Consider the following 27,377-nt stretch of genomic DNA (forward strand, 5'->3'; position numbering starts at 1 on the left):
ATTCGGCAATACTGGGCAATACGTATTTGTTCGGTTGTTCGGCACGCACAGCAATCGGAGTCGGCGTGTATTCTTTCAATTCTTTGTTTTGGCCTTTTGAGTAGCTCTTACTTGGCTCTTGCGTTACGTTTCAATTACCACACATTATTAGTGCGAAGCACAAGCCACAATTGTTTTATGTATTTTAGTTGTCAATAAAGTCAACGATACAAACCATTGACGGTAATGTGAGTGCGCCTCCAATAAGTGGTGAAATAGTGAAATATTTGTTATTGAATTGAATCAAGATGCCCACCAGTGCCGTTTACCAGCCGACGACGGTGACCTACGAGCAGCAGCCTAATGACCAGCGCTGGAACTGCCCTATCAGTTACTTCTCACGACGAGTGACAAGTAGCCTGAATCGCGCAGTCTGCATACGACTCGGCCTTTGCCTTTTGGGCAGCACTTTGTTTATCGTTGGTAAGTTGAAGAAATCTTAATTTAAGGATAATAAACTTATAGCTCAAACATAATATGTTACAGTTTACACCGTCTAACTTTTTTGAAGTCTGATAATATATAAAAGTGAACTATAAATAGGTGGTAAAGTTTATGTAGTTATTTATTAAACAAGTTTTTACATTTTTACAAAATAGACTAAAACAAAGCTTTGGATAAAACATTTAGATTGTAAAAATGTAAAGATTCAACATATTACTTACTTAATTCCCCAGTCTTACTGTTTCAGGCTGCCTTTGCATACAAAGTTTTTAGTTTAAGGTTTCTTTGTGTTCTTTTCTTGTTTTGTGTGCAATAAAGTTTTCTATCTATCTCTTTATCTATGTTACGACCATCTGTAAGGTAAGTCGTAACTATTGAGGTATTGAGTTTTAACTATGTACTTATCTACTTTCAACTTTGTATAGTATATTTTAAATTTTAAAGTAAAAAAATGTGAAAAATAAGAAAAACAATAAATAAACTCGATTAGAAGTTTGACTGCTTTTGGTAATAAAAGTTGAGTAGCTAATAGTTTTTAAACAAAATATATGCAGAACTAGGTATAATCCTATTAGAAATAGGTACTTATTGGTACTTAAGTAAATACCTGTAAAATTAACTTTACAGTCATTTTCCTAATAAAACTATAGCAATAAAAAGAATTACATGCCTGTCTGTACACTTCACTAATCACTACAGAATACAGATGGACTTTATGAGATAAAAGAACTATAATTTTCTTAATATTAAGCATAAGAAACAAGCACAGTTTTAATTTAGTAATAAGTAATTTTATTCGCCAGGCTACTAGGCTTATGCCCGCGACTTCGTCCACGTGGACTACATAAATTACAAACCCCTATTTTACCCCTTTAGGGGTTGAATTTCCCTACATCTTAATAGCTATCGGCATGCCAAATTTCAGGCCAATCCGCTCAGTAGTTTGAGCTGTGCGTTGATAGATCAGTCAGTCACCTTTTCTTTTTATATACATACTGGCTGATGCCCGCGACTTCGTCCGCGTGCATTTTCATTTTTCAAAATCCCGCGGGAACTGTTTAATTTTCCGGGATAAAAAGTAGCCTATGTGTTAATCCAGGGTATAATCTATCTGCATTCCAAATTTCATCCAAATCTGTTCAGCGGTTTTTGTGTGATTTAGTACCAAACATCCACACTTTCACATTTATAATATTACTAGATGATGCCCGCGACTTCGTCCGCGTGGATTTCGGTTTTTAAAAATCCCGTGGGAACTCTTTGATTTTCCGGGATAAAAAGTAGCCTATGTCCATCCCCGCGATGTAAGCTACCTCTGTACCAAATTTCATCAAAATCGGTTAGCCCGTTGGGCCATGAAAAGCTAGCAGACAGACAGACACACACTTTCGCATTTATAATATTAGTATGGATTAGGATATAGATTTGATATAGTATTAATAGGCTAGTTGACACTTTTTTTAAGTTGGTCTTAAATGGTTAATATATTTTGTCCTGTTAGATCAAAAAATATTATTATTATTATATATTTTTTTGCGCCCTAAAAACCGTAAAACTTTAATTTAAAAATATATTTTTCTTAGACAGCTGAAAACACTGTCGGCCATGTTTGACCGATAGATTATCTGTGCTCTGACGTCATGCATTTGTAAACAACAGCATAACCTCCCAAAGTTTAATAAACATGACTTCTATACTAGTTTACATGAAAAATATAGTAAATATCGTTATTGTATCATCCGAGAATGTAAAAACGCATCGATAAAGACCACAGGAAAGTTGTGGATTAGAGTGCCCAGTGAAATAAATATACGTAACACGCGAAGACTTGCTTAAAGGGATCCTATATGACTAACGACTTCAACCCAAATTTATTTTTGCAAAGATCACTTTGTTGTAAGTCTTACTTAATAACTTATTCAATTTATAAAGAGAAAACGATATTTTTTTACGTTTACTATGAGTTTTTAGAAATATATAAAAACTAGCTTATGCTCGTGACTTCACCCACGTGGACTTCATTAATTTCAAACCCCCATTAACCCACTCAGGGGTGGAATTTCAAAAAATCTTTTCCTAGTGGATACCTTCTCTTTACCTACAAAGAACACACACACTAAATTTCATGTATCTAGGACCAGCTGTTTAGATGTTTAGGCTGTGCGTTGATATATAAGTTAGTCAGGACTTTAAATTTTATATATATGGATACTACGTTAGTCCCCGCGTGACATAGGGATGACATTTCTTTGTTTACATATTTAATGACGTCACATCATGGCTGACAGCGTTTTCTGCGTTTCAAATAAAAATAAAAATGCCTGCGTTTTTAATAATTGTTATTGATATATTTCGTTTTCTTAAGCAAAATACTATAATAAATAATCATTTATTGGACGAAATTAGATATGAGTCAAGTAGCCTATTGGACAAATTAATATTCCATTCAGCAATACATGATATACATATATATAAAAAGGTTACTACAGTTACACAGGTAACAGTTATTATTGCTAAATATAAAAAGGTTTGTGTTTCCTGTTCCTACCAACAATAATAATGTCACTTCCTTTTTGTAACCATGAATTTTAATAATACTATGAAACGGGGAATAGCTACTTTACATCCTTGAATATAGAATAGTTGGTGTCAGTTATAAATCATAATTATTGATTGTGATTCTTAACTATCCATACTTCCATAATAATATTATAAATGCGAAAGGTGTTGGTCTGTACAGGCAGACAAACACACTTCTGTCACTTTGTCTGTCTGTCTGCTAGCTTTTCACGGCGCATCCGTTCAACCGATTTTTACGAAATTTGGTACAGAGATAGCTTTCATCGCGACAAGATGAAGAAAGGACATAGACTACTTGTTATCCCGGAAAATCAAAGAGTTCCCACGGGATTTTTAAAACCTAAATCCACGCGGACGAAGTCGCGGCCATCAGCCATCATTTATTTTATTTTATTTTATTTTATTTTATTTTATTTTATTTTATTTTATTGGTTTGCCAACAGATAGTACACATATTATAAAATAACAATTACAATTCACAGAGAAAAAATTTAGAGTGTACACCCAATTACTGGCAAACCGGCATGCATTTTAAAAGTTTGCAAGTGCGGGATTACCAGTTAACTTAAAGCTAAAAATACAAATATGAAAAAATAAAAAATAAAAGCACTGCAATTTACAATAGTACTAAATATTGAATACTAAATATTACGTAAAACAAGAAAAATAAGAAAAATTACGAAGAAACATACGAGTTTATAATGCTGCATCAATATACTGATGCAGCATTTTTTTGTACTGCTGCAAGGAGAGTGAATGAGGATCTATTATCATATTTTTCGCAGTTTTAAAAAGATTATTATGTTCGCGACATATTCTAATCAATACATTGTTTTCTCCTAAGTTTGTTCTGCATCCCCTTATAATATAAGGCTTGTACGTAGAAAATCGCGAATTTTTACGAGGCACAGAAAAAATTATTTTGCGTAAAATGTTTGGGCAGTCAATTTCATAATTTAAAATTTTGAACAGAAGTACCTGATCGGATACCCAGAGTCGGTACATCTAGTACTAAATAAGTAACCACTTGTAGGTAGGCACTAGGTTTGATCCAAACTGTTACAATAAGTTACTAGGTTTGATCTGTTTCCTCTTTCTCCATCGATCAGTTATTTCTCTAACAACTTTATTATTTACTAGCTTATTCCCGCGACTTCGTCCGCGTTGACTACACAAATTTCAAACCCCTATATTGTCTACGTCATAATAGCTATCTGCATGCCAAAAAATTGCAGTGATTTATCGAATGTGTTGATGATACCTATAAATACTATAATTTTATAAAGGAAGTAGCATCAAGTGGAATTTTATTCAAACAAAACATAATATTTTCCTATTAAGTAGGTACTTATTCATAACCATAATATCTGTTTGCTCTTTGTTAATCATACAGTAGTGAAATTTTGGTCCCAAACGAAATACATACATATATCATTATATTAATTTGCAAGTGAAAGCGGTCTTGTCTTTCAACGCCTCTGCCCACGATTGAAGTCTACCTCCGCTGCTTTGGCCCATTTTCGCAACAACCACATCTGTACTTTATCCATTATGAGTATAGCTGGTTAAATATTATATTTTATACATATATTATTTCCGTTTTCTCGTTTCCGGTTCATTTTCTCCCTCGCGTTAAGGCTGTCTGGAACAGATCGCTATTTAGCCATAAGACCGCCTTTTTGTACCTACTTTTTAAGATATTTTTTTTGTCCTTTTTTTAACCTGTCATTTGTGTTTTGTGTTGCAATAAAGAATATACGTTACATAGTAGGTACAGTACATACATACATATTTAAGATTTAAGAAGTTAATTCTTGATGCCCACGGAGTCGGTCCGCGAGGAATTGATTTTAAAACTCTTATTGGAGCTCTTTGATTTTCATAAGACCTATAACTAAACTACACTGTGGTAAGTTTGCAATCAGCAAAATTGTGATAATTAAGTTGTCTATATAAGTAGCTATACTTAATAGGTAGGTATGACAAAAATAAACTTAAGTGAATAGGTATTTTTTCCAAGAAATATATTTTAGTCATCATTTACTTAAATTCTTACTTGTATGATTTTAAAATCACGTTGACGTCATTTTTGGCGTCAAGGAAGTGACAAAAAACCTGTAAGGGTCAGATCTTAATGATAACCGGTTATGCTTTTCAATGAACCAGTTGGCAGTTGGTAACATATCCTGAATTATTGTTTAAATCCATTTCTAATATATATTTGAGTATAGTATATCTAAATCCATACTAATATTATAAATACGAAAGTTTGTCTGTCTGTCTGCTAGCTTTCACGGCCCATCCGTTTTACCGATTTCGACGTTTGGTACAAAGATAGCTTTTTGTTCCGTAAAATTAAAGAGTTCCTATTTCCCACAGGATTTTGAAAATCTTAATCCATCTGAACGAAGTCGCGGGCATCATCATCTATTATAGGTATTTTGGTACAGAGATAGCAAGCGTTCTGGCGACGGACATAAGTTACTTTTATCCAGGAAAACAAAGTGTTCACATTAAAAAACCTAAATCCACGCATGACGCAGACGAAATCTTATGATAATTAAATTTTGTAAATAAAAGCACAAAGAAACAAACAAAAGCGATAATAATAGTTAAGATATTATTATGAAGCAGAACCAATTATCATCATCATCATCATCATCATCAACCGATAGACGTCCACTGCTGGACATAGGTGTCTTGTAGGGACTTCTACACGCCACGGTTTTGCGCCGCCTGAATCCAGCGGCACCCTGCGACTTGTCTAATGCGTCCGTCCACCTAGAACCAATTATGTAGAGCCCTAATTTTCAATGCTAAAAAATATTTAAACTAAACTCGAACTAAAATCGAGGCATAGATTTTTTACAACGATTTGCAACAGTCGATTAACTCATAAGTTCATTAATAATTGATTTCGCGTATTTAGTTAACATAGATTTACGTAACTTACCTCCGCTAGTTACAATTTTAATGACGCACATTAACGTTTTTCAGGGTTCCGTACTCGAAGGGTGCCTATGATCCAATTACTAAGAGTCCGTTATCGTCCGTACTTCCGTTTGTTAGCAGGCTGTCTCGTGAACCATAATAGGCAGAGACCTCAGAATTTTCACAGAATTGGTATTTCTATTGCCGCTATATATATCTGCATTTAAATAGGTATAAGAAAAAGGTGACTGACTGATCTATCAACGCACAGCTCAAACTACTGAGCGGATCGGGCTGAAAGGCATGCAGATAGCGATTATGGCGTGGGCATTCACTAAGAAAGGATTTTTGAAAATTCAACCCCTAAGGGGGTGAAATAGGGGTTCGAAATTTGTGTAGTTCACGTGGACGAAGTAGCGAGCATAAGCTAGTCAACAATAGAATAAATACTAAAGGTTTTAAAATTGCCGCTAAAAATTAAAAAAAAAATTAATAATTAAATACAATGTGTCTATAATTTTGGTAACAATAAAGTTGTTTTAAATTAAAATAAATTAAAGTGTTATTTCTTGTACGATGGTACGGAACCCTTCGTGTGCGAGTCTATCTCGCACTTGACTGATTTTTTTAGCTGTAGGTGTACCGAAACCATTTAATTTGCCCTATTCGCGATTAAATACCTACCTATCTGCTGCTAACTTTTTAATGAATTTTAAACTTATTTCGGGTTTATACATTTTATCGTGCTAAGGAATAACTAAAAGCGAGGCAATACAAGATATCCTTCTTTGCGAAAGAAATCAGAGTTGATTGATTTTTAGACGAAGATTTTGGGTAAAATCTAGAACGTTTCCGTCGAAACTGGCATTTCTTCAAGGAGCGCGGAAGTAAGAGGTGCATACAATGCACACTACACTACGGAAACGAGTCGCATTGACGGGTTTGTCGACCTTCGGGCGCTGCAAGAATACAAAGCCTTTGACGCTATCAGACCTATCCATGTAACTGGTGTGTAAAATTAAACTTACGCAAAACTGAGCACGTCATGGATGATAACGGACTATTGTTTCATTGTGCTAACCGCTAACTAAATACAAACTAGAAATCGGCGCGTGGCAGTGACGGTGACTGACGTAGAAATTCGTGGGCCTACGATTACCATTTACCATTGATTTTCCGGTTTTCATCATCATCGCTGAAAATATAAGTTCTGTGGAAAAAACCCGGTCCTTTGTAAAGATCTTCCTTTTGATAACTTTTATGACACTAGTGTCACTTACCTAAAAGCGCGGGTACTATACTTAATTATTTATACTACTTAAGTATAAATAGGTTGGTTTGATTGCAATAATTGTGTTCCAATCAATGCCCGATAACCGTTTGCCATTTGAGTTGAGGTCATGGGTATGTTGGTTCAATAAAGCATCCGCTTCCGTTCAATAAATTCATTTGCCGTGTCTATGCAGTTACACTACACTCTTTTGCAGCGTGATCCAACTTCGCAGCCACTGGGTGAGTCACCGCAAGCGCCGCTGCACCGGACACTCAATACCATTTATGAAACACAGCTTTGTATACGGTACGCACTGTCTAAGACAATGCGTTTCCGGTGCGTTGCGGCGCCGCGCCGCACCTCTGTGGATTTGAGTATTGGATGCCACATGGGCATTTCGTTGCCGCTTCGAAATAGTATGGCGTTGCAACGAGGCGGGGCCTCGTCTCTCTGGCCCCAAGACCGTTGCGCGTGTGGTGCGCCACCGCACGACGACGCCGTAACGCATCGTGTGACATGGCACAACGATTTCTATGTAGGATGACGTAGCGGCACCGCTCATGCGCCGCACCGCCAACGCAACGCATCGTGTTCGTGTGGCTTCACTCTCATGTTTGTTACCGTACGGTAGACCAATTAGGGAATCGTATGAGCTCAACAAGGAGAGATCATGAACTTTTGAAGTTAGAACGGAACAGCCCCATAAGAAAATAGGTATCAATCATCTTTCTCGTAATTTTTATGTGGGTTAAATTTAAATAAAGCATCCGCTGTCTATTCAATAATTCATTAGCCGTGTCTATGCAGTTGCACTACACTCATTTGGAGCGTGATCCAACTACGCAGCCACTAGGTGAGTCACCGCAAGCGCCGCCGCACCGGACACCCAATACCATTTGTGATGCACACCATCGATCTGTCGATGATACACATAGATACACATATTTATATACGATACGCATTGCCTTATCTTTGCTACCATACGGTAGACCAACTAGGGAATCGCATGAACATAGCTATATTTTGAAGTTAGAATAGAACTGTCCCTGATACAATTTACACATTTTTTGCCGCTATACAGCAGCTTATGGGCCTTGATGGTGGGCCAGACTCGGTCGTAACTCGTATCCTACCCCATTCCACTTTCACATCCCTTAAGTTCTGAAGTCATAGAAACAGTTATATATATAGAAAAATTTAAATGTCAAGAGACAAAGGTTAAAATATCATCTTTCTCGTAACTTTTGTATGCGCAGCCGAAGATCCAACTCGTTTCGAGCAAAAAATATTTGACTTACCAATTACCATGTTTCTTTTGGGAAATCGTTTTTATCGTACAAAATTTTGCCTTATAATTATTATAATCAGTTTCCCTTCTCGGCTCTCACCCAAGATACACACTCGAAGAAAAATCCAAGCTAGGAAAAGCTCACCCTAGAATAAATTACTGGCTACGCCTACACCCATGGGAACTCGCTTACTTTAAAGAAAGGCACCCATAACGGTTCTCGTTTCCTTTAAGGGGTGACGTGTAGTTGGACTTGGAAGTGGGTCATGCCATACAGCACACTGTGCTTAGTGTTCGTTCGCGATGAGTAATCTTCCTAACTACTTTGTCTGCTTGTACGCCGAGCTTACGTAAGCTTAGTAAAAAACTACTTAGTAGGTAACGTTTTTTAAGAGTTTGCGACCAACCTCTTGCTTATTTATACCTATACGAGATCGTGTTTCAGGTATGTTTCAACTTTAACATTTTTGCGTCATTCATATGTCCTATATATCTATCTACTGGTGCTAATCTAGCTCTAAGACCACTAACCACTAAATAAAAATGGTTCGTAAGTACTGCTATCTTTTTGTGAAAGTATAGCACTGCATTCAGATATCCTGTCAATTGAGTTTAGTTTGTGTCCTAACATTTCACTCCTGCCAGTGACGTCAAAGTCTCGACACTCGTTTTGTTAGAAGTTCCCTAACTGGTGGTATGTATAACTCAATGCCTTCTTAATAAACTTCTCAGTTCACGGTAGCGGGTAGTTACATCTGTTAAGAGGGCGCAGTTCGGTGCTTTCTTCATACAAACGTAGGAGGGTGATTACTACATTATTTGATAATGTACGCTCAAAACGTATTATATCGGTTTGTCTCGGCATTATCTAGGTTCATTGAGATATAAAAAAATATTGATTTTAAAGTTACGAGCCTTGAAATATTCCTATTTTAACACTAAATTATTTTTGGGCTTAAATAAACTTTGGGCGTAAATAAAATAAGATTAGGGGTGTGAAAAATCCAAAACAATTTAACTTTAGACATGGTTTATTTATTTATTAAGTAGTTGAAATATCTTTACTTTGCAAACCGAAAATCATCGTGCCTCTCACTTTTCACATACAGTGTTAGGTGAAAAGCACGCAGCAAGCAAAGTTACCCACGTGCGCTGGCAATTTCGGTCGAGCGTACTGCGTCACCTTAATAGGATGTACTGAGATGTAAACATAAACGTGAATGGAATAATAAACCTCGAATCGACCTCAGCTCTGAACTACCTGACAAATAAACGACATGACGTGTAAACATGACTTCATTCATCATCGTTGTTATAGTCCGTAAAAAATGATTCCTGACGCGCCATTTTAACTCTCGTGTCATGGTGTCATATCAAAACTACGGTTCACCTTTAAAATAAGGACTAAAATCGCACATTTGACATGAAATTTGACACAAAAAGTTAAAATGGCGCGTGAGGAGTTAAATTTTACGCGTTATACATTAGAGGAAATAATTAATCCTAGACAATTATAGCTACTCTCATTTACATTGATGTGAATAGGTGCACATTCCATTCTACTGAGTGCTGACCCATTATAAAGTGCCTACATTATAATTAACTTTTCCTCTACATGCCCTCTATTCATGTGCGTTAATTACAGGAAACGGAACGCATCCCATGATTTCGCTTCTGTGTTTACTGTTGATCCCTAGGTATGGAATGAGTCGACATTTAACGTTTGGGCTCATTCTAGTTAATCCTTTCTGGTGCTATTATTTATTGTTACTTAGTTATATTATAACTATTGTTTACGTTCAAATATTACGTGAAAAAGAAGCTTTCCATTTTTTACTCTCTTGTTATAAATTTCTTATGATTAGTATAAATTGGTACATAGATATAATAACTGATATTATAATCAAATAATTTATTGGGTCATTTAACATTGGTTTCATTTCTACCTACATATATATATATGTATGTTCAGTGGTCTTTTGACGAACCAAAATGTTTCTGAACAACAAGAGTTTTTCAAAATATAGACAGCTTGTTTTAAATACAGTTAGTTTATTGAATACCGCTAAGTATTCAGTTGATAATATATATTAATAATCAGGATACGCTTTTCTACTCTCTAGGGAAATTACTAATCATACCCATTACGATGATAATATGTCAGATATGCAGGAAGTACTCAGTTATTAACCAGCCTTTAAAAAATTGTCAAGCAGCTGGCAAAACCAGATATTGTCTATCTTTAAAGTTTAAATGTTGAAGGTCAATCAGTACCACAAGAAGTCCATTAACCAGCATCATCAATGTAGTTAACTGTAGCAGTAATTTGACCTTTCATTTCCTTACATTTCAGTATAGGTATCTATACTGATTTCTGAAACCAGAAATGTTGTACCATAATGGATCTTGGATTCTTCGCCTGTTTTTGTGGAAAATTTGGGCTACGCCGGAAACAGCTAAATCTGGCACGGTAGACAGGCTTTATTAGCCTTACCCTCTACGTTGGGGTGACACTGTGACGCACTAAAAAGTCCCATAAAATCGATGTTTTACATATAAAATACGTTATGGGTTGAAGTTCTACCCTTCATAGAGAATCTTTGAGTATGGAGGTTTCATAGAGGATCCTTAGTATATTACTAAAAATATAATAAAGAGGTAAAGTTTGAAAGTTTGTTTGTAGGGGGCTATGGAACTATTAAACCGTTTTTAAAAATTCTATCACCAGTTGAAAGAAAGCTACAGTATTGCTGAGTGACCTAAGCTGTATTTTATTTCCAAAAAATTAGAGATCCTTACGAAAATTGTAATAACCTTCCCGTGAGAAGCATGGGCGGTTCGCTAGTATATTATACTGATGGATATCGATACTTCATTCTTCAAGCATCCATTAGATTCCTATATATATTATAACAATAACAGTAATTGTCTGTTTATAAGAAACGATAAATGCATATAAATATATTATTTATATTTAAATCAGAATTCAATGTACTTACCTACCTACCTATGTGAAAAACATGCATTCAATTTAATCTTATCATCTTAATCTTAATTTTTCACGCATTCATTTTACATTAACAACTTATTACATCATTTGAACTTATGATTTACAGTAACAAATGGGAACGATGATCCTGCAGAAGAATTAAATTAAACACCAATAGAACTAAAAATAAAAAGCACCGAAACAAAACACGAAACTCTGTTAATTTAATAGTATACTGAGCAGATGGTAATTCTTATGATCCGGATTTTTCAAAGTAGTTAAATGAGTGGGTGGTTAATGAAACATCGCTTTTAGTTCGCTTAAACTAGACTATTACTTTATTTATTAAGTAAGTAGGTACTTAAGTAAGTCTAGACTCTACACCGTAATCGGTAGCACAGTGTGAATAATCTCTTTACTGCTAAGGCAGTAAAGAGATTATTCACAATACTCTACGTTATTTACGATGATAAGGTCTAACAAGCTGTTCAACCTTGAGAATGGGCGAAAGAAGCGTTCCATGCTATATGCTAGAATAACCAGCGTCGTGAAATCGATATTCATTAAGAATGCACTCGGGCTATTTTACGTGCTAACTAGGTCATTGCAAGAGTTCAACCATTTAATGAGTCGTATGTTTGGGTTATGCTATGCTAGGCACTATAATAAAGTTCGGTAGTTCGCAAAAGAAATGTGTAGCGCACACAGACTACTCAACTTCTAGAGGCTTAGTGGTCTGTGTTCTAGAGTGTGAGGGAACTAGGGTCAGTGATTTCTAACTATGGAAAAGGTTATACCTAATTAATTTCTAACGCGCAAAACTTTGTAGGTACCCACTTAATTTAAACGTTTTCTTAAAATCTCAATTTAAAACAAGCTCTAACCAAACTCTAACCTACTTACTTCAGCTTGTCAAGGTGAATAGGTTTTTAAAACATAATAGTTCCTACGTATAATATTATATAAATTGTATAACCTAAGTGTATATTTTAATATATTTATAACTAGCTGATGCCCACGACTTCGTCTGCGTGGATTTCGGTTCTTAAAAATCCTGTGGGAACTCTTTGATTATCTGGGATAAAAAGTAGCCTACGCCACTCTCCAGGTCTTTAACTATACTCGGCATGCAAAACATCACGTCGATCCTTTGCTCCGTTGCGACGTGATTGAAGGACAAACCAACAAACAAACACACTTTCGCATATTTTGTAATATGGGTTGTAATGTTTCAAGCTAGTGACGTATATGTATATGGCAAATTATAAGTTATAGTTAGGTATCTAACATAATATATTCCAAATATATTTACAGCCTCAATACATAATATATTTATAACCTCAATAGCTCAACGGTTAAAGGTGCGGACTGAAATCCGAAAGGTTGCCGGTTCACACCCCACTCGTTGCACTATTTTTGAGGGGAAAGGGGAATGTTAGTCAAGGGCTATGGCTAATATTCTTTAAAAAAAACTTACTTAAAAGGTATATTTTAACATCACATTTTATACAATGCCCACAACATCGTCACAAATTGAATAAGTAATTACGATTCAACATCTAGATCCATTTGCATGAATGATATAAATCTTGTAACCGCAATTGCTACATGTTCGTAATCGGATATTGATCAGATTCAATTACTTGTTTCTTATTTCCTATAATACTTGAATAGGGAAATACTTATTGTATCGGTAGTTATTCCGGAAATTAAATCTTTGACTTCGTATTATAATGTCACGCAGTTTTCCCAATATAGGACAGAGCTTTGTGGGACTGAGAACTAAAGAGCGCATTGCTTTGCTCAGACTTAAGACTGTTAAAACGAGACAGCGTTATATTGCTGGCATAAATGTCTCGTTTTAACGGAAACTGAAGTCTGAGCCAAGTCAAAGTACGCTCTATATGTAGATTTGCCTGAGATCTAAAGAGCGTACTTTGACTTTGCGCAGACATAAATTAAGACAACAGACTTATAGTTAAAACGAGACAGATTTATGTGAAATATATAACTCGGTCTCGTTTCAACTTTAGCAAAATGAAAGTATTAAATCTCAGCATTATTGATAGAGTTTATCCTATTTATAAGTTAGGTACAATAATCTTATACCTACATCTTACAATGGATGAGCTGGGTAAACCTAACTATGATATATCAATTTAGTTCAATAGTCCTTAGGAACAATTTCAGTTGCGATATCTGATAAATTGAACAATAGACTTTCAATGATAAGAGTACGCGCATACAGCAAGAGTTCAGGCGTTTTGAGCTCTGCGTTACGCGTTCTGTGTTCTCTGTAACAGACAGTAAGCAGCCAGACCGCGCCGGTCAAAGTAAACGCTTGCGTTCTATTTCCAAAAACACAAGGAACGCATTTCATTTCAAGATTCCAGTTGCTATCTTGTTTTTCTATTTAATTTTTTATATAATTTTGTAATTCATTGAAGCTTTTTACTAACATGCGAAAGTAGATAAAAAATAGTTCTTCATTTTCAAGTAATTCAGGAAAAAGAACACTGAATTCTCGTCATTTTTCTCGCTCAGTATTAATTGGATTCACCCAGTATTTTTTTTTATTGGACTCTTCTAGACTCCACAAAAGTTGAACTATCGAGATACATGTTTCACATACATCTTCTGTAGCGAAAATGGAACGCAAATTTGTTGACCTCCTTCTGTTGCGTTAAGAACTTCTAGAAGTCTGACCGAACGAACGCGAGTTGAACGCTGAACGCTTTTCTGTCTGCGCGGGCTCTAATAATAAACGGTTTTGTAAATATCAATTGAATAATAATTGATGATTCGAAATTTTCCTGTTAACATTATCAATCGAAACAATTGATAGTTCTATGCATCTATGATATACCTAGTAACTCAGTGACAAAATCGACATACTCATAATTATGAATTTAAGTTTAGTGTCAAAAACGTTTTATCAGTTTTAAGATATTTTATTCATTTTATCTCGTGTATGTGAGCTGAATTGTTATTGCTATACGTCGACATGATTAAAGTATTTCTACTTAAACGGTATTAAGCACAGAAACTAGTATTGGTCAAGCCCAAAACGGGTGATCTCTGACCCGGTTTTGCGAATTGAGATGAAAATCTGCATACAATGGATAACTGCTGCCCAATCGATTGAGAGTGGTGCAGCTTAATTGCGACATTGCGTTGCTACCGGTTGCTTGTTTAAGCAAAATGTTTTCCCAGTTTGGTAAACTGAATGAAAGAGATATCTCTGGCATCTGGCAGTGTTGGCATTAACCGATTAGTTAATTTGATTAATTTTAATTAAATTACATTAATCGTGATTAAGTTCATCGCGATTAATAAAGTAATCGTAGTCGCGATTAATAAAATTAATCGGTAATCGTTAATTTGATTAATATTTTTTACAGATTCAAGTAAGTATTTTTAAAACGAGAAAAAATACAAGGCTGAGCTAGCATAATTGCGTGATGCACTATAGTCACTTAATCACTATTGTCTGTCCGTTTAGAACATCGGTGTACATACATAGGGGAAAAAACATGCGTTCAATTCGAGGATATCCTCCGTTTTGGAAGTCGGTTAGAAATTATAGTGGTACTTTTACAACAATATTATATTTAATCATATGTTTTTAATCGCGATTAACAATTAACGATTAAAATTAATTAATCGTAATCATGAAAATTTCTATTACGATTAATTAATTTTAATCGTTAATCGCGATTAACTTTTTAATCGTTAATTTTTAATCGCTAATTTGATGACGACGTTCTTATGAAGACGTTCAGGCCTACGTATTTTAGTTGTCAACTTTTCCCACTTTTGGTATTGTAGAAGTCCTACCTAACCTACCTATATGTATATATATACGAGGCCATGCAAAAACTCGAGTTTCTTCAGTCAGTCAGTTACTCCTTTTATATACTTACTTACTTATTACATAGTAATAATATTGAAAATTATAACTCGCACAAGCGTACCTAGTGCTCAACTCGGAAAATTAAGTTGCTTGATACAGTGACAGATTAATGGCTATATATATAATAATAATTTAAGCGTCAGAAAAATACTGGCTGTATGATTTTAAATAGTGACATCATTCCACTTAGAAAACCATTATGTTTTATTTGTAACTTTACTGCCTACTCAATATTTAATGGCTATAACAACTAGTTGAAGTCCACGCAACATGCAATGTCCAACAAAAACATAATATATGCCATAGGACTTGTCTCAAAATATATCACGCAGCATCACTATACTATTATTTTTTATGCAAACTTAATATTTAGGTATATTCGAGTATTTCTTTAGTTTGAAACTCTACGAACACGATTCTTAGTTTACCTTTGCGGCGTTTGGTAATGCATCTAAACGATCTAAACCGTTAAATGTAGCGTTTGTCTATCCATTTATCTCTTCGTCTGTATAAACTCACTAGCTTATGCTCGCGACTTCGTCCGCGGGGACTACACAAATTTCAAACCCATATTTCACGTTGGGTTCACGGGGTTGAATTTTCAAAAAACCTATCTTAGCGGATGCCTACGTCATAACAGCTGCATGCCAAATTTCAGCCCGATCCGTGCAGTAGTTTGAGCTGTGCGTTGATAGATCAGTCAGTCAATCAGACACCTTTTCCTTTTATATATTTAAGATTACTTACTAATAGCCTACGGTAAGTGTAAACCTACTGGAAAAGGTAACCTAAGTGGAGTAAAGTAACTAAATCTGCACTAGAAGTTTTTAAAGAAGACTCCTCTTCAAAATATCTTTTACATTTCATGATCATATACCTTGTATCATGTACTTAGATTTTGGTGAGCCTAGACCTTAGTCTTATATATAGGAAAAACTACTAGTACTAGTTAAATGAAGATGCATCATTGCTTCAATGTTCCCAGTTCCCACGGCAAATCCTAAGATTCTTGTTTAAGCCAATGAACTATTCAAACACTATTATGGGCAACGATTACAGGTAATACTTGTTTTAGCTCCCTTATTTGTATATCGGAGATGAATAAAAAAAGCTAAAGCTTATTTTAGTTTGGAGACTGGTCTGATTTCATCTCTAGTGTAGTTGCAACTTGCAATCTTGTTTTTCCTACTCTACAATCCTCTCTATATTAGGTACCTCGTATAAAACAAAATCGTTTCCCGCCGTGTGTCCTTATATGTATGCTTAGATCTTTTAAATTACGCAACGGATTTAAATGCGATTTTCACAAATAGAGTGATTCAAGAGGAAGGTTTATACGAATAGTTTAAGCAATATTCTAAAAATAAATAATTTGTTGAAATATACCGATTGTTCAAGATGTCGGAAGAATTCAAGCCAACTAGAGCTTTCATCGAAAATGCTGTCTTATTTTTTGAAATATATATAACAAAAATAACCGCACTGACACCACATTAGAATCTACATTGCGTCCATGCGAAGCCGGGGCGGGATAATTCGTTTATCTTGAGCGCATTAATATTAATAACTACTGTGGACTTTTCAAAGTGCTATCTCGAGACTGGTATAATTTATGGTGTATTTTCTTTACCAGGTCTGGCGTGTGCAATAGCTGGAGGCGTGCAGTACTCCAACTGGTCAGCTTCGCCCACGCCAACACCCGAGAGCGAGAGTGGTGTGTCAACGCTTATCATCGGCGGAGTGTTGCTGTGTGTTGGATTACTGTTTGCAGGTTAGTTTACTAAGTGTTTACGCTCTAATAACTCCTGGTTTCTCCTGGTAGTTCTTGAGTCTGATCTCGGAAGAAGAGATCTCTTCTTTCGAGAGGTAACCGATAGACGTTGGGGTTTCAATGGCATCCTTGCAGTTTACACCGGCAAGCGCAGTGTTGGCAGACACTCCAAGACAGACGACATCAATCGAGTCGAACGATTCAGACGCGCAAGACTGCCGTATGGAAGTCTACAAGAAACCTGTGTCCAGCAATGGACGTCTTTCTGTTGACGATGATGATGATGAGATATTATACGGGATCGTCGTCAATCCTTTCCTTTGTTATATTGAAATAAAATTGTTGGCCTGTTTGTCAAAAGAGAATCGTATAACGGACTGAAAGATTTACTTAAGTGAATTGAGTTTAACAATTAAATGGATTTCTTGGACATAAATTACAAACAAATTGTCATCGATTTATGAGTCTTTAACGAACGCCGACCAATTCATCCCACGCCTCGTAAAACCCGAATGGCGTATCGAAAACGTTCATCGTCTGTGGCATTTAATTTTGTCTTGTCTTATGACGGTTGCAGAGGGAAATTTTAGCTCTTGCTACCTTTTGTTTGGACAGTCTTCCGATTGTTTTGGATGCCATGTTATGTTGTGTGGATAGTGGATGCGGTCATTTGCAAATTTTTGATCTTCGGCGAATACTGACGCTTAGAGCTCAAAACAATTTTGTGCTTAGAATTCTCTAATGGTTCGGCTCCACTATCGGAATTCGGCAAATGATTCGTGACATCGCGAATTGCGTGGCCGGCGCCAATCGTATCGTTCCGCACATTCGCGCTAACGCGTATGCTTGGCGCGAATATATTATAGAGATGTGAACTCTTTGTTTTTCCGGGATATACCTATCTAATACACCACAGGGAGGACAATTCGCTGTCACAGAATATCGCGTCTGCCGGCAGGCTAATTTGCTAAACGTATTTTAACATTCGCTATATCCCGAATAGTGTGGCCAGTTGATTTGTCAGCAGTTGAGTTGACTAGTTCAATGCCGAACTATCGGGCCGAACTCGAAAAGGCTGGAGTCTTGCCAGAAACAAGTTAAAAACACTCATTCACTACGCATTTTACGTAGAGTACGCGGCAGACAGTAATGTACAACGAAACCATTAGAATGACATTTCGGCTTTGTCTCTGTGATCTCTGTCACTCATACTAATATGACGTTTTGTCGGTCTCAACGACAGAGACAGTGCTCTACAAATCTGCTATCTCCTTCTAAAGGTCGATGTACATTACTTTCTGTCGCGTACTGTATATGGTTAGATAGATACCATTATTTATAAGTAGCTAGGCGGTAACGCTTTGTAGAAAAAAACCAGGGGCCCCGTAATATACTGTTCGGTTGTTATTTTTTATAACACCAAAGTAGATCGTTATGTGCCAACAAAAACAAATTGTTTTTTCAAACAATCAGCAGACCTTGGATATACGTGTTGGATATACGCGAGTCAATATAAATCGTATTGCACGGTGCTAGTGATGTTTATTATTTGCTACATAGTACCTACCTACCAACTTGAATCGTGGGGAGTTCGAAGTCTAATTGGGGCTTGTCTTGTTCGAATCGGCACCATACCAATAGTACTATCTCATGTTATTGTTTGTCTGTCTGTTCGTTATCCTATCGTTTTTGTTGTTGAAACTTTGCTCAGTTGTTGTTGGCATTGCGTGAAGGTTTCTGGCATAGTAGGTACCATCAACTTCAATAGGTGCCGTGCAAGTCGAATTGGAAATTACATTGAACTCTTCGATTTTCCGAGATAAAAAGCAGTCTTTCCCCGGGATACAAGCTATCTCTGTACAAAATTTCGTTAAAATCGGTTAAACGAATGAGCCGTGATTATATTATGTATTAGTATGGATGGATTTTATCTTACTACGTGTCATGATTCATTTTTTCAGTTATTAAATAATACTTAAATAATTTAACAAAATATAGTTTTGATTTATTTTATTGTCTTTTATAGAATTATTTTTCCAAAATCTGCATACTAATAAGTATGCAGATACCGTTTAGCTTATCAATAGTATTCTGAAATACTATTTATAAGCTAAATGGTAAAAATACATACCTAGTTACAAAGGAGATCGCCAATGAACGGGCCCTCTTTTGTGGCGTCGTGTCAAAACTTAAATTAATTTTTTTTAAATGTGTTATTTTTTTACGATTATGTTTTATAACGACTTTTTCACTCTATTATTGAAAATATCCACAATTACAGTTAGAATCGTAACCATGCATTTATTTTGAAGAAGTATTAATTAAATATAACCTCAATATCAGCAATATAAAAAATAAGATTTCTTTATAACCAGGGTGAATAAATAGAAATCGTTTGCAGAATATAAAGAGTTAATTATTTGTCTACAAAATAAAATTAAAACCATGGTGACATAACAATTATATTAGGGGGGGCCCAAAGCTCCTAAGAAAATGGGCAATCTCTTTTAGTAATTTCGGATCAAGTGATAACTTCATAAGCGTTAGATGTCTATATATAAGAAAGTGTCAAGTCACCTGAGTAATGACTTTAATTATTCATCCAAGCTTTAATCCATCTGACCTTAACCTTCAAACCTGTTGGCAATTTACCTTTGTAAAATTTAGAGGAAATTTTTATGAAAGCAGTCACAACATATTATTTTGTAGCTTTTGATACTTTTACCTTTACCTTATTTCATGGCTATGGTTAGTATTTTAGCCTTTGTGGCTGGGGGGCTGGAACACTTATTCAAAAGTGACTCGTTGAACTATAACCAGCGAAAAGGTGTCTTGTTAATTCGAGGTTTTGTTGGTTTGTTCAGGTCTTTTATATGTGGTTGTACCCGTTGGTATAGTAGGTTGCTATGTTGTTTTGATTCTTGAACTGGTTGTATATTTGTTAGATAATATGTCGCCTGAATATCAATCTTTCATTTGTTCCCTTTGTCCACAGCCTGAATCCAAGATACTTCTACTAATACTAAGTAGAATGAACATTTCCGTTCCATTGCTATAGTTCACTCTGCCATTACGGTCTAATCCATTTCTATTTTCTGATTCAAATGCAAAGTAAGTAAGTCTCAGTAAAATGCCCTTCATTCGCATCGGAAACATCCATGAAACATATCGCACAGTCACGACTATTGTCGCCGCATAATGCGGATACGTTATAAATATATTATCAAGTACCTACCTACGGTCAACTGCAGTCTGCAACAGTCAAGATACTCCTTGCAATTCTCGAGTGCAATTATGATTGCCTTGGATTATCGCCAAAATTTGTTTGTATACAACAATAATATGGCATAACCTAAATCGTATCTATAATCTCATTTATATTATCGATTCACCTCCAATCATGCTCCAATACACAGTCTTTACTGGTCGGAATTGGGTTACTTACACCCACCCGTTTAAGTTGTAGTATACAACACCGTCGTAGTTTGTGCGGCAATCGTCTTTTGCGTGGTGAATAAATTTACACACAAAATTAGTTTTGATACGTAATAAGTAATTACTAAGTTTATCATGCTATATTTATAAATCGCATGCCTTAATTGCTAGAAATGTTCATACCAAAGGGGTATTTTCTTCTTCTAGTGCTATTTCCTACCGGAGGTTGGCACTCATTAAGGCTAACTGGATTTTGGTCTCCGCTGCCCTAAACAGTGACCTTGTACTCATGTTAAACCAGTGGCGAAGGTTCTCAAGCCAGGATGTTCGTCTACGGCCAGGTCTACGTCTGCCTTTTATCTTGTCCTGTATTATAAGCTGCAGCAGGGGTATGGGTATGGGTTTAGTAAAAACTGAGATTGCTGTCAACGGTTAACTTGTATCTGAATAAAATATAAAAAATACCAAAGAAATTTTCAGCCTCTGTAAGCGACAAGAGCCGTTTTAATAGCTTTCTTTTGTATGTTATTTAACAACCAAAAACGTTTTTATAAGATGTTAATTTACCTATTTGTTTATCACTATTTGCGTTAAAAATTAAAAGCAAGGTCACCCGCATTCATTCAAACCTTTTAAATTATTCAGCGCGGAATCTTCAAAACTGCTATGAATATTTTATGCATGAGTTACGAAATTATGAGTTTATAACTGAAGTCAAAACATGGCAAGTGCCCGACCGTTGCGATGAATAATTTCTAAATCTAAATGCCGAAACAGTTTTAGCCATTTTGAATGGGTCGTCTTGGGCAAATTATGCTCATTTGATTTTAAATTTCTACAAAAAGACTGACGAGCTAAGACATCTGGTTCTGGCGGCAGGCATTTCCCTTGGTTTGTATTGGGTTGTAGTTCTTCTCGAATTAACGATCAATCATTTCTTAATTTAAACAAAGTTATAACAAATTTTAGTCAATAGATACCTAAGTATACGCTCTTTCAGTTTCATGTTGCTGGAATAGTATTAATATAAATTTCTAAAGCTCCTTTACATGACTATCTACTTTCGAAACCAGTTTTACGGGTTTGCAATACTTAATTTTTCTTTTCGCATTAACTGATTGCTCAGAATTAGTGTCTTCTTTAACGGTTCAGTAACCTCTACAAATCAAAATTTGAATTCTTCAATTGACAAAAGAGACGGTTCATGATAAAAGTACCTACTATTAATTTCTAAACGCAGTAGGTACTATACATCCCACGCAGATATTCTTCGTTAGAAGCTAATACTGTTAGTATCAATTCAATTGTAATCTTTCTATTCACTCCGAGTTATGTAGGATCTCTTGTTATATTTAAGAAGTGATGTGTGACGTTGAAAGGAAAACATTTCATCCATTTATGATTTTTAGGGTTCCGTACCTCAAAAGGAAAAACGGAACCCTTATAGTATCACTTTGTTGTCTGTCTGTCTGTCTGTCAAGAAACCTACTGGGTACTTCCCGTTGACCTAGAATCATGAAATTTGGCAGGTAGGTACATCTTATAGCTGACATTTGGGGAAAAATCTGAAAACCGTGAATTTAGGGTTAGATCACACAAAAAAAAAATTGTGGTCATGAACTAATAATTAGTATTTTAAATTTTCGAAGTGAGATAACTATATCAAGTGGGGTATCATAATATGAGAGGTCTTCACCTGTACATTATAAAACAGATTTTTATTTATTTTTATGCATTATAGCTTTTGAATTATCGTGCAAAATGTCGAAAAAATCCGACTGTAGTACGGAACCCTCATTGCGCGAGCCTGACTCGCACTTGGCCGGTTTTTTTAATCACTCATAATATTCTAACCGCATCGGAGATCACCCCTTTTCTGCGGTTTCATCACTACATTGTCGTCTAGTGTTGTTATTAGATGTATTATAAATTAATTTAGGCCTATCACCAATGATTTGTAAATAACTGTATTATGTCCGCGTAAGTTTACGTTTTTCAAAAATTCCATGGGAGCTTATTTATTTCTGCATTTAAAAGTAGCCATCTCCGGGATGCCAATTGCCAAGCTACCTCTGTATCAAATAGATGATGAACGCGACTTCGTTGTTATTGATTTAGGATTTTAAAATGCCGGAACTCTTTAATTTTCCGGGACAAAAGTAGCCTCTAACCTTCCCCGAGATACAAGCTATCTTTGTACCAAGTGTCAAAATCGGTTGAAACGAATCGGCTGTGCAAAGCTAGCAAACAGATAGACAGGATGACACACTTTCGCATATATAATATTAGTATAGATTAAATCAATGCCAATCGGCAATCACTATGCGTTTGACTGAATATCCTTTTTATACATAGCTTGAAGTTGCTTTCAATGCTCATGATAATAACTGTCTTAATTGTTGTAGCTATGGGCATTTGGGCATGGTCTGCTCGTTGGGGAGGCGGTAATGAGACCCCGGCCAGCGGAGCTGCCGCGCTCACAGCCCTCAACCCGTCCACCGACCCTCTGGTAGCTGCCCAGTACGCGCCTGTGAGAGACGCACCGCCGGCGCCCGACGACGAAATGCGCAATCTCATGGACAATAAGGAATGGTAAGATTTATTGATGCACTCACTAAAGAAATTAATCTTGAAGCCGTTCAAGATTATACTACTTTCGAAGAAGATAAAAATTCGTTGACCAACAAAGACCATAGAATAGATTAGAATATATTTTTATTCAAATAAACTTTTACAAGTGGCTTTGAATCTTCAAAATAATTTACCACTAGTTCCTTCCTACCGAGAAGAACCAGCAAGAAACACTGCAGTTGCTCTTTTCAAATGTTCAATTATACCATACTTTATTAGCAATTGAAGCCCCGCGCATTGCTGGAGCGAGTCATTCAGCATTCATCAATTTTGAAGTAGGTACCTAAACAAAGAAAGGGAAACTTTTTGCGTAGATTTACAGTATAACGTCTTTATAATGCGAAACAAAATAGTGTGAGATAAACATTACATGAACCGTGACTGAAGTCTGAAATCACAAGAGTGTTTACTTGTCGATCTGTGTTGTCGATACAAACGATGCAGTCTATTGTGACACGGCGTCGACGTGTGTCACACGTGCGGACTTCAGTTACGCTTCACGTTATGCCATTGTCTTGTACCTGTTTACATAACTTTTCTTAGAGCTACACTATGCTACACATTAGCAGGTGGGATTCTGGAAGTTGGCTAGTCGAATTTTGAAAAAAACTCTGTAAAAGATATCTCTACTGTTATTTAACTTTATTACTAAAGGTCGATGTACATTACTTTCTGCCGTGTACTGTACAAATCCGCTATCTCCTTCTAAAGGTCGATGTTCATTATTTTCTGCCGCGTACTGTACTTGTTTTGACGCACTATACTACATACTTAAGTATTTTAACTGTGCATAAAATCTAAACTATAATTTTCAGTACCTAGGGTTAATTGTACTAACAATAGATTTAGGCCCTTTTACAGAGTTTCCTGTGAAAAAGAACGCCACGATTCCAGTGGCGTGCAAGTTATACGAGTAGAGGCATAAAAGCCCTGCTTACCCTAGTTGAAAGAGCTCAATGCTCATTTTTAGGGTTCCGTACCTCAAAAGGAAAAACGGAACCCTTATAGGATCACTTTGTTGTCTGTCTGTCGGTCTGTCAAGAAACCTACAGGGTACTTCCCGTTGATCTAGAATCATGAAATTTGGCAGGTAGGTAGGTCTTATAGCAGACATTCGGGGAAAAATCTGAAAACCGTGAATTTGTGGTTACATCACTAAAAAAATTAAATTGTGGTCATGAACTAATAATTAGTATTTTAAATTTTCGAAGTAAGATAACTATATCAAGTGGAGTATCATATGAAAGGTCTTCACCTGTACATTATTTTTATGTTCTTGAATTATCATAGTAATATCATAGTTTTTGAATTATCGTGCAAAATGTCGAAAAAATACGACTAGTACGGAACCCTCGTTGCGCGAGCCTGGCTCGCACTTGGCCGGTTTTTCATTATGACCTGCCAGTAAATAGAGTTGCCTGCCTTCCTTGGTTTGGTCTCAAACATAGTGCACGCCACTGCAGTATTTCTAGCCCTGTCAACTTAGTTGTGTCAATCAAATTAGCAACAATATTCATAACAAGATTCTCAACGTGTTTAAATCTTAATTCTGCCGACTTTCACTTTCGAGTTTATACAAAAAATAATGGGTATGATATTTTTTTTGTTTTATTTTCAGCTTGAGCAGTGCAGAAGAAAGCGACAAGATGTTGGATGGCCGGCCGTCGGTCGCGTAAATACGACAAAAAGATTGACACAGTTTCTCGCGAACAGGCGAGTCCTGATTAAAATGTCCACCTAAAACTTTTAATTTTCACGAAACGTACGTTCGTACGTAAATATCTGTGTAAGCAAAGAATTTATTTTTATGACTAACGTCTGTTTGAGATGGACCCGTTTTGTAAAACAGTAACCTTTATTTTACTGTAAACAAAAACAATATAACAGATCATCGTGTTTTTGTAGGGTTTTATTTTTATCTGTAGTTGTGTTGCATTTTACGGTACAAAGTGTATGGAAACGGTTTTTTTTTCATTCGTTGTGATAATAATAATATTTATGAGTTACGACTATTTTTAGTCGTCGCGTCGTCTATTGTTAAATAGAAAAATCGATCTTTATTTTGCATTCATAACAAAATGGCAAACCACAATCAGCTACACACTATAAGTATAGTTTACATACCTAGTAGAAAATGTTATTTTTCAACAATCTAGGTTTTTGTCTTTATTTTTAATGTGTAGCAAAACTGTATGTAACATAGTTGTTCTAATATTCACCCAATCGTAGGACTATCAATGTCAAATATATTTTCTTGGTGTTATACAGACGCTGTATATTCAAATATAAAAAACTATAGATTTTGATAGTTGATAATCGTAATTTACAAGACATGTGGCCAAATTATCGTCCAGATTTTAAAATTAGATATAATGTCCATATGTATGTAAACATTTTCCGATTAGATAATTATTACTTAACTAAAAATATTAATGGCGCCACGTTGTACTAAATGTAATGAACTTTTACTCTCTTCGATCTTTTAATCTTGGGGCATCACACCATATGCATAATGAAAATGGGTTTTTTTCAATTTGGTTTTTTTTTCAAGGTTTAATTGGCGTTATTTTAAATAACTTTATTTTAGCCGTTTCATTATTGTGTACTTAAAGTAATCAAATAAGTATTAAGTAATATTTTTTATTTAAATACATTTTTCTTTATTTATTATTTAATTTATCGTAGGAAATAAATGTATGGTGGAGTGCATCCAGATTTTTTTAAGAAACTAGACTTCGTCACTTTAACTTCCTTTCCTTCCTTTAATTTATTTAGAATCGATACCTAAATTTTCTAAAAAATTTCGGTGCACATTTAAAAATCATAATACTTAAGACAAGTAAGTACATTATTATTTCCAAAAAATATCAGAAATACTTTTTGGCCATTTTATTTAGCAATATTTTTTGGTTAAGTAAATAATTTCGTTGCAGAAATTAAGAAAAAAAACTATCGCATTCGTTTTTTAAGATGCAAGAAGAAAAAAAATGTGTTATCCCACTTTTGTTTAGGAGTATAAGATCTAATTTTTTTAAGTACGAATATTTTGTTCATTTTGTGTTTGAGACCGTCCTTATTAGTTTTAAGTATAGATGTTATGCGCAAGGAAGTTGATACAATTTAATACCGGTATAATCCTAAAGGTTTTACTTGTGTAATTTCGTGGCTCGCCGCGCCCGGCGCCGTTACGGCCAAAATCGTCAGTGCAAAAGTGCGTCGCACTCCCAAACTAGCTCACAGCATAGCGAAAAAAGTATTCCAACTACACACTCTCTTCTCGTTTTTTGGCAGAGCGGTTGTGATGTCCACCGCGCTGCCTCAACCGAGGTAACTGCCGTCATACCGATATTAAATTGCGTCACCACAGGTCCCATAGACCTTCCAGTCCTATAAATTTAGTTTTATCTGTATGGCGTTAAAGTTGGACTGTATAGCATTTAATTTAACGTATATGTAGGCTCACGATTGATATTAAAATGTATTCTAAGCTCTCTTTATTAAGAAAATATAGCATTCAGTAAATGAATAAATAACATTTCGAAACTAACATCACAAAATTATACTTGAAATATTTACTTAAAAAAGATTGTAAATAAAACGGAGTTAAGCAAAACACAAGTTAGACATAAGCTATATTTTATTAATCAAGTTAATAAAAACTACTAAATATATTGTGTAATCTACCTATATACAATTTTATTTATATTTTTTTTATTTGTGGTGCAAATGTGATTTATATTATGGTGTATCGACTATCGAATGACGTTATGTTATACTTATTTTAGTACTTAAAGTACATTATTTTGTAATATTTATGTGTAGGTACCTATTTAATATATCTCCAATCTCCATTTCAATAAATATATGAAAATATCCATGATGTTTTATTTGGATCAAAATAATATTGATCAACATATTTTTCATTTAATATTATTTATTTCTGTAAAAATAGTCTCTTGGGTGGGGTAGTGGACTGTCCGATAGCTCAAAGCCACCGACATAGATGATACACATAGACCGACCACCTATAGACGGCTAATAGCCGGACACCCCCGATCGCCATTCGCTATGTAGTTATATAGT

At 35.4% G+C, this 27,377-nt stretch overlaps 1 protein-coding gene across 1 annotated transcript; it reads left to right on the top strand.

Annotated features, from left to right (window-relative positions):
- On the top strand, nt 1-27,169 carry LOC117987903 (uncharacterized). The gene is made up of 4 exons (XM_034974974.2): nt 1-462; nt 17,091-17,228; nt 23,069-23,255; nt 24,913-27,169. The coding sequence occupies exons 1-4, from the start codon at nt 288-290 to the stop codon at nt 24,968-24,970; spliced, it is 558 nt and encodes a 185-aa protein (XP_034830865.1). The 5' UTR covers nt 1-287; the 3' UTR covers nt 24,971-27,169.
- The last annotated feature ends 208 nt before the right edge of the window (nt 27,170-27,377 follow it).

Source organism: Maniola hyperantus, chromosome 13 (assembly GCF_902806685.2).
Source record: "Maniola hyperantus chromosome 13, iAphHyp1.2, whole genome shotgun sequence".
Classification (NCBI taxonomy): domain Eukaryota; kingdom Metazoa; phylum Arthropoda; class Insecta; order Lepidoptera; family Nymphalidae; genus Maniola; species Maniola hyperantus.